Source organism: Uloborus diversus, chromosome 1, assembly GCF_026930045.1.
Source record: "Uloborus diversus isolate 005 chromosome 1, Udiv.v.3.1, whole genome shotgun sequence".
Lineage (NCBI taxonomy): Eukaryota > Metazoa > Arthropoda > Arachnida > Araneae > Uloboridae > Uloborus > Uloborus diversus.
Window position 1 is genome coordinate 199,972,150 of NC_072731.1, and position 9,003 is coordinate 199,981,152.

The 9,003-nt window shown below is 32.8% G+C and overlaps 2 protein-coding genes across 2 annotated transcripts in view; both read right to left on the minus strand.

Annotated features, from left to right (window-relative positions):
• LOC129224279 (transport and Golgi organization protein 6 homolog) overlaps nucleotides 1-7,230 on the minus strand; it is a 73,785-nt gene extending 66,555 nt beyond the window's left edge. Inside the window, exons 1-2 of the mRNA XM_054858710.1 lie at nucleotides 7,128-7,230; nucleotides 553-632 (exon numbers count right to left, since the gene is read on the minus strand). Coding sequence (XP_054714685.1) covers nucleotides 553-622 — 70 coding nt within the window. The 5' untranslated portion in view covers nucleotides 623-632; nucleotides 7,128-7,230. The remainder of the gene's footprint in view (nucleotides 1-552; nucleotides 633-7,127) is intronic.
• Nucleotides 7,231-7,808: 578 nt separating this feature from the next.
• Nucleotides 7,809-8,998, minus strand: LOC129234116 (citramalyl-CoA lyase, mitochondrial-like). Its single transcript, XM_054868007.1, has one exon. It carries the CDS (start codon nucleotides 8,873-8,875, stop codon nucleotides 7,868-7,870), a length of 1,008 nt encoding a protein of 335 aa, XP_054723982.1. The 5' UTR covers nucleotides 8,876-8,998; the 3' UTR covers nucleotides 7,809-7,867.
• Between the last annotated feature and the right edge of the window lie 5 nt (nucleotides 8,999-9,003).

Sequence of the window (9,003 nt, forward strand, 5' to 3'; positions counted from 1 at the left end):
TTTTATTTTTACACAAAAGGTTTTTTTTTATTTCCGTTCAGGTAAAGAAAGTAAAAAAAAAAACCCGCCAATTCAAGTAACGAAATTGAACAGATAACTACAGAGAATTTTACTTTTAAATGCAATGAATGGTGATCTTTTTAGAAGCATCTGTGATCTAAAATTGCATGAAAGTATATGTAGCTTGTAAAAAGAACAAAAATATGATATAGTAGTGCCTTTGATTGCGCAAAAAAAGTTTAACTAATTACATCCCTAGTTTGTAATGAATCAATACAAAAAAAAAGTGTTTAACATTAAATTGCTTTCCTAACTTCGACAATTTTAGCATGATTCAATGGATGACTAGCTAAGTATCCCCAAATATAAACCAGATTCGAAAAATAATTTTTATTACCAAGTTGGCGATATATTAGTGACCATTAATGACCCCTCCCCATATTGACATTCAAAACCAGAAGTTGGATCTGCCCTTGGTACTATGCACAAGAACACAGTTCAAGTTTAGTGTGTCACATTAATAAATTACGTGTTTTTAACACAAAGTATTACCATTTTTCTGAATTTCCAAGAGAACTTCCATGCAGCAGGTAACTTGTGATATTAAACTTTTATTGCACATCTTTAATATTCTAAATCAGAAAGAGAAATTAAACAAAAATGATCAAATTGCCTTTAAATAATATGAACTTACAAATGCAATTAATTTAAAACATTTATTCATCACATTCATAAAAAAAAAATTAAAAAAAAAAATAACCTAGCCATTTAAAATGTCAAAACACTTACCGTATATACTAGCGTACAAGTCCAGAAATGAGATTGAAAGTTAGGGGCTAACTTATAAGCGGAAGAGAATTTCTGAAAATTTTCCCAGAACAGTTCTTGGGGGAAAAAACACTCGAAAACGTGAACATCTTCCCAATTTTAGTCCAACCCTTTTAAACAGAAGCTAAAAAAGTAAATATTTACACATTCTGCTAGAATTTTACATGGTCTGACTGTGAAATAAAGGCTAAATAATTATGGTTTATAAGTAAATGGCTGACTTTGCAAAAAACGCGGGAATCAATGTATTTGCAAATTTTCCCGCTAGTCGTGAATTAATGCCCTTTTGAAATTTGTTTTAAATAATGTAATGTATCTACAGAGCAGAATTTTGTTGATATTAGTTCAAAATAAAAACAAGTAACAAAAATCATAACAACAAAATCAAACTTTTTACAAACATTGTAATTGCAGAACTGAACATTTTTGTGCAAAAATGTTGAAAATTGGACGTCTTTTAATGTAAGAATGTTCCTTACATTTAATTTCTCTTTTTTATAATGTTTAAATTCAAAAATAGCAGCAAAACACTCAATTTTTTTCAGAAAGTAGGAGCTTGACTTATTCAAATTTTCCCATGAAAGTTCAGCTTGATCCGCTTTTTCCTCTGCCCTGGTCTGCAGCCCTGTTAAAGGCCACAAAACTCGGAAAAATTAGCGATTTCCAACTTTAATTACTCTTCCCCCTGATGGTCTTGGGGATTGTATTTTGGTACAAGGGGAAGTTAGGAACGTTGAACTGTAGGGCACGTTGGACCGTTCTCAATTATTTTAATACTATTAATATTTTTTATTTTATTTTATGACAAATAGCACCTCCTACAAATCCTATAATGAAATCACATGGTACAGTTATATTGAACAACTTTTATTCCAGAAAGTGTTTTTTCAGTAGTCCTGAGTAATTTTCAGAAAACTAAATTTATTCTTTTTAATGGTTTTCATCAAGATTGCAAAAAAAAAAATTGAACTCCTTTCTAAAAGTAAGTTTTTTTAGTTCACAATAATTGGCAATTTTTTCATTTTTTGTCAAAAAGAAAAAAATTATGACATCACTTCTTCAAACTAAAAAAGTGGGGTAGGTTGGTCCACTCTTTGTGGGGCACGTTGGACTGGACCAACCTACCCCACATAATTTAAAAACCTTTTTTTTGTCTTAAATCTCAATAATTATAACAATATTCTAAGTGTTTGTATATTATACATTCATTTCATGTTACACATCTTTTGAAACAATAATAATAAAAAGTTAGGGGGAGAAAAACAAAGATATATTTTATTATTATTTAATAAAAATTTCACTAAATTAATTTTACCAAAAGATTTACTTCATATATGCACTTTTTTAATATTTTTTTCGTCAAATATACAGTAAAACCTGTAAAGTTGACCACCCTTGTAAGTTAACCACTATTTTCAAGAACAGAGTTAGATAATGTGACCAGATTTTTCAAGCTAAAAATCAGGACACATGATGGGGAGGGGGGGGGTAGAGTAGTTTTTTTTTCCACAGGCTTAATATTTTACGTAACAGAAAAATGCCAAGAAATAACTCAAATGTACCAATAAAGCAGCGGTTCCCAACCCATTGGCCGTGGCCCACTTGTGGGCCGCGAACAGCGTGTTACGGGGCCGTGGACACTGATCGAGGATCTAAACCAAAATAAATCTTGGTCTCAATTTCCACCTTTTGCGAAAATTCACTTTTTAGATGTACTAAGAAGCTCTCCCCGCCCATAAGGAACTTGAAGATTAAGATTTTTCATATTTCTTAAGAACTGTCTTAATCTGTCTGAATTCGTAATAACTGAAGATGAAATCTAATGAACCAGAAACTCCTTCAAAGAAAATTGCCAAAGAAACAAGAATAGGCTTCAAGTTAAAAATGTTCCTCCTCTGTTGAACTGGCATGACTATCTAGTGAATTGAGACACTTGAGGGGCTTTTCGACAACCTACCTATTAAAATGAGACTTTTCATTGCAGTTTTTTTCCCTTAAATAATGTAGAAATGCATTGAATGTTGCGACTATTTAAAACTAAAACTATCCAATTTCAATCCATACATACAACTCCCTCGTAGAGGAAAAGCAGCGTCAAAAATCCCATTGAGCTTGAACTTTGATGGCTTGTTTTTGAATTTTCTTTCATGTATGCCAGCTAAGTAAATGCAACAAAGTTATTTTCTTTCTTTTAAATTATTTTGAAAATTGTTCTTGTACAGTATATCTATATCAGTGGTGCAGCATGAGGGGAGATGAGGGTTAACATCTCCAGAATTATTCTTTTTAACTCACTTTCAATCCTAATATGGTATATTTACACTTAAGAACAGTTATGAGCAGACGCCCCCCCCCCCCTTTCAGAAGGTAAATTTTGGCTGTTCAAGTCATTTATAGTAGTTAGTGGGCCTCAATGGTGTTTTCTACCAAACTGGTGGGCAGCACAACTAAAAAGGTTTGGGAACCGCTGCAATAAAGAACTCAAGTTGAAAATAATTTAATAGTATTGATGTAAAGAATATTGCATCACACAACAAATTTATTAATCAAAAATATTATTTTCAGTTGTATTTGCTGTTAGAAGCAATTTTAAGAAGCAAATTCTTGTTCCCTTTCAGAAAATCAAGAAATTCCTTGCATGAATTTATTTTCCGCCGTTCCCGGCCAACACCTGACGCTTAACAGCTCCTCCAAAGCTTCAATCCAAATCATGGTGGAGGTACTTCAGCATATTAAACATTAAAGAATAACATTTTGCATGGTGTTCTTACGTTTACTGACAGCAAAAAATTGAAAAAGCATTTAAAAAATCTAGATTGTATGTTATATTTCTTGTGTGACGGAATTTAAACAAAAAAAGCGGGACTTTTTCGACAAAGCGGGACATTTTGGCCGGACAGTAAGACAAAAAGCGGGACTGTCCCGCCAAAAGCGAGACGTCTGGTCACATTAGAGTTAGATATATAACTTATAATTCAACCTCTATAAGGTGACCTCCTGTTTAAGTTGACCACTAAAGTAGTGCACTGCAAGTGGTCAACTTACACAGGTTTCATTGTACTTCCAAATTTTTGCAGAAAATTGTTTTCTAAGAGTAAAATATGCAATACATGCTATAATTAAGTTCCTGTATTAAACAAAATATTTTTGCTAAACAAGCATTCCTACACAGAAACAAAATAAAACAAGTAATTGATTAAAGGAACATAAAAATATACTTTTACTTAAGATTATCTAATTTTGATTTTGGAACACAAAGATAGCTGTCAATTTTATTATACTTTTTCTTTGAAATATATGGTATTAGTATAACAGGATTCTTTTCTTTTTGGAGTTGTTTCATGCAATGCAATGAAGAAAAAGCTTTTCCCCCTAGCAAATATTGATGTAACTTTGCATAGAAGTAACATATAACTTATTCTTCCAAAACCCAGTCCAATAAAAATGCTACTTTTAAAGCTCAAGAAGTAGCACTTTCGTATTCCCAGATATCATTCAACACATCTTTAGTTACCTTTAATCCGCATTAATTGTCTAATGAATATTCAATAATTAATTTTTCTTTTGATTTAGAAAAAAAAAACTGTGTACTAATCGTGAATGTTTATTGCTGTTTTTTTTATATAGATGCTTTATCAATTTAGTGTGTTATATTGATCTTTAAACTTTATATTTTCCCCTCTACACACAAAAGAGAATAAGGTAGTTATACAGTTTGCTAGTATTTATCGCTAAAATTATAAAAAATGTTGTGTAAGTTATAGAGTCCAATGTGCCGCACCAGGCGGATGGTCTACTTTACGAGGTTTCATAAAAAAATTAATATAAAAAAAGTTTATTGATTTAAAGCTTCCAAAAAAATCTGTGATATTGAGAAGTGTTTAACGAAATTTATTGTAGAAAATCGCACTGTTAATTAAATTTTTTATGAGATAAAAAAATGATAAGTAAAAAAGCGGATTGATGTGCCCCACCTCTCCTTACTTTCTCAAGGGCAGCTGGATATGAAATACACCAAAAATCAACCCCACGGGTATCCATTAGGCTGAGATATGGAGAGGTGAAAAACTCTGTTTGGTTGTGTAATTTTCTTAGGTGGGACTCTACTGCATCTCATAACTGTAAAAATACTATGAAATTTCGTTTTGATGAAGAGCAGGACAAATAAAGCCTGTCTTATATATAAAAAGTAGCTAAGTTTTACTATTTAACAAGTCTCAAAATAAAGCAAAATGCAGTGTCTGGGATCATAATTTTCAAACATTTGGTGAGGGAGGGTCCCCTTTCTAGCATCTAATTGACCACCCTAGAAGGAACCAGTTTGGGCGTGACTTTGCAGCATACAGTGGCTCCCAAAAGTCTTCGTACACCTACGACTTTCAACGAAATAGGTCCCAATCCATTAGTTTAAATAAATATTTCGGAATAGGTATTTAATTTTAAGATCTATGATCAATTTTTAACAAAACTACATGAAAAGTTTTTAAAAAATATTAAAACTTAATTTTTTAAAAATCAAAAACCAAAAAGGGCCGGAAATTTTATCTCACAAAAGTCTTCGTACACTTTATAAAATGTCTATATATTACAGAATAATCTAACTTTTGATTAAATTATTATTTAGTAGAATATCATACAGTATTTATTACACCTTTTAAACGCCTGGGAATAGATTTCATTCTTTTTCTTTCTTTTTTTGCGTAATTTCCGAGTAAGTGTTCAACCCCTCTTCGAATCTTACTGTTTCTAGCTGTATTTTCGTTTTAAAGCTCTCTAAGTGTAATCTAGCCCCCAGTTATCTTTAAATACGTTACATTAAGTTAAAATCTGGAGATTGAAGGGGTATTTTCTAAACTTTAGGACAATTTTCGAGGCACTAGACGCAAACGTTGAAAACCGTGTGCTTCTTATCATTATCTTGATAAAAAACAAAGTTGTTTCCAATAACCAAATTTTTGGCTAAGAGTTCAAAATTGGTTTTTAAAATATTTAAAGGAACAGCATTATTCATTATTTCATCAAAAATTACAAACTACCAAGTCCTGATGCTGATATGCACCCTCACACTAGAACACTTCCACCGTCCTGATTAACTGATCCAAATAAGTTCTTAAGATTAAGTTCTTAATTTTTTCTTCTACTTACAGTTATGCAACAATTTAACCAAAAATGTTAAATTAATTTTTATCTGTAAGTAAGACGTGATTCTAAAACGTTTTTAGCTTATTTATCATTGATTTTGCGACGAAAAGCGTAAGCTTTCTGTTTTTCGCACGACCAGGATAATTTCTGCGGGAAGAGGTCCCATTTAATCCAGCTAATCAGAGAACTTGGCGAACAATTTTAGGTGAAAAATTAAGTGTAATATGTTTCATTTAACTCTGCAGAAACGTTTACAGCACTCAAATGTGTATTTTTCATAATTTTTTTAACTTTAAATCTCCGATCACGTTTTGTTAACTTTGCCGGTTGACCTTTTCTTACCTTGTTTTCGGTCCGATTCCTTTCTTTAAAGCATTTTATCAAGAACTTTAATATACAAACAAATAAATTAACTAATTTAGAGACATTTCAAACCAATTTACCATTACTGAGGGAAAAAAATTCAAATTTTGAATGATGTTTGCGGTTTTTTACGAATATTAGCCATTTTACAATAATAAGCACCATATTAAGGAGTAAATAAACAAAAAATTAAAGCCAAATGACTTATAAAGGTCAACACAATGCAAAAATATTAATAAAACGGCATATGATAATTTTAATCATGAATTTATTCGAAAATATTTGAGTGTACGATGACTTTTGTGGCGTGTTATTTCTCTGTCTCTTCGTTTTCTGACCCATTTCAAAAAGAAGATCCGTCAATATTTTGAAAAAACTAATGGGTTGTATTTAGAATGACATAGGAACGATGAGAAAAAATATTGGACTTCATATTCGAATTCAGTTTCGAGTTATTTTGGTTTTACTAAAAAATTTCAAAGTGTACGAACACTTTTGGGAGCCACTGTATTTTGAGCAAAGAAATTTATAGCAAGTGCTTAAGTGATATCTTGGCAATATAGAAATGACATGATCAACACTTCAATTCAATCCACATATCATGTTTGAAAACGTGAGAAATTGCCAACCAAATCAGGTTTTCTATTTTTCTCTAAATTTTGTCCAAAATAGAGATGTACTTTTAATGCTTTTGGGAATGAAGAACTCATTTTGACATGCTAGTCTTCCTCTGTATCACCGTATAAAATCTAATAAAACGCCACAAATATGATCATAATGAAAAATAAAATTACCCTTAGAAGAAAACGTGAAAATTGTCACTTTTAACGTTTTGAAAGGAGTACAATCAAAATCAATTTTCATTTATCAGGTACACTTTTCGAATCTCTGTTCGCCTTAGACGTAGTCTATCAGGTTTTGTTGTTAACAAAAGCCTGTCACTTTTTCCTTACAAAACAAGGGGCAGGGTTGGAAATTTTGTCGCTAGATGTCGCTTTTACAGTTGCAAACAAAGTTTACGTTGGACGACCTCGACCGGTCGCTACCGGTTGATTGATTACGTGACAGATAATGATCACTAGCTTTAATCTACCAATCAACAGCTTAAAACGGTAACCGGTGCATTAACCGGTAGATCATAGAATGCTGCGGTTACTAACCGGTTAGTCATCGGTCGACCGGTTGAGTTTGTCGAACGCAACCAAGGTGCTCTGACGTTTTATCTTCGGATAAAGAAACCGGTTGACCACAGCTAACCGTCCATCAATCACTACCCATGTTTACCGGCTACTCAATGTGGCCACAAGGTTTGTGTTCGATGAGTGATTACGTGACTCTTCAACAACGCTGCATCCTCGTAGGCTGCGAAAACAAAACCTGTGACACAAAAACTTTCTTTTTCCCTCCTTTTCGGCTCACTCACGAACGGAACCGCTTCAAAACTTACAAGTAAGGATTCTCAAAGGAGCAAAAAAATTTTTTTATTTTAAATGCAATTGTTAGCATTTAGAATTAATATTATTTGGCATTATAGTCAGTCAACCATTCTTTTAGATAAGTTTACAATATTTTCTGCTTGTAACAGTAATGGTTTATCAATCATTGAGCCACGGAATGTGAAAGCTCCTTTTCCTTCATTTTGATGCTGTTCAAACTGTTTTATTAGTTCTCGAGCCCATTCAATCTTCTCTAAAGAAGGCGAAAAAGCTCTCTGAACAATAGCTACTTGATTTGGATGTATTACTTGCTTTCCTGTAAAGCCCATATTTGCACCCTCCAGCGAAACTCTTTCTAAACCCTCCAAATCCTTATAGTGAATGTGCACCATATCAATGGCTTGAAGTTTATATGCTTTTGCTATGATAATTATTAATTGCCTAGCAGTAACTAATTCTTGTGCACCTGTACTTCGAGTTGCACCAATATCTGCGCAAAAATCATCAGATCCAAAAACAAAACCCTCAAATCGAACAGGACTCCTCTTGGACAGCTCAATGCTTGCATCGCATATATCTCTAAGGTTCAGCAAGCTTTTTGCACTTTCGACAAATAACATGAGATTCAGAGGTTTTACTAAGTATTTGTCGGATATATTTAGTGAATTTCGTAGCCAATTGATGTGATCTACAGTTTCAACCTTAGGTACCATCAGGGTTTCTGGTAGTCTTTCACCAGAAAATATCACAGAAATGTCTTCTCCTGCTAATTTACTTTCAATCGAATTGATTCTAACAGCATATTCTGATTTCCCAAAATCATACGATTGCGAAATATTTTTAATGTTATTGCGAGCCTCAGCTTTCTTGTTAAAAGCAACACCATCTTCACAATCTAACACAGCGCAGTCTACATTCGTAGTGCGTATTTTTTCTATTTTACGCATGTCATGAGCTGGCACATACATGATAGCTCTTCTCGGCTGAGTAGTATCATTGTATTTATCTCTAGCGGTCGTAATGGCACTGTTAAAGAACAAAAGCAGTCTCCTACCTTTTATCACTGATAACTGCTGGCAAACTCTAGCAGAAAGATAGTTATTCATGACGATAACTTCACAGAAGAAACACAAAAAATAAAGTTTAACTAATTTCTTAAATAAGATACCGTAACATTCCCCAGGTAAAATGGAGTTTAAAATGACCGTGGCGTTTGCTCATGCGCTAGTTGTGG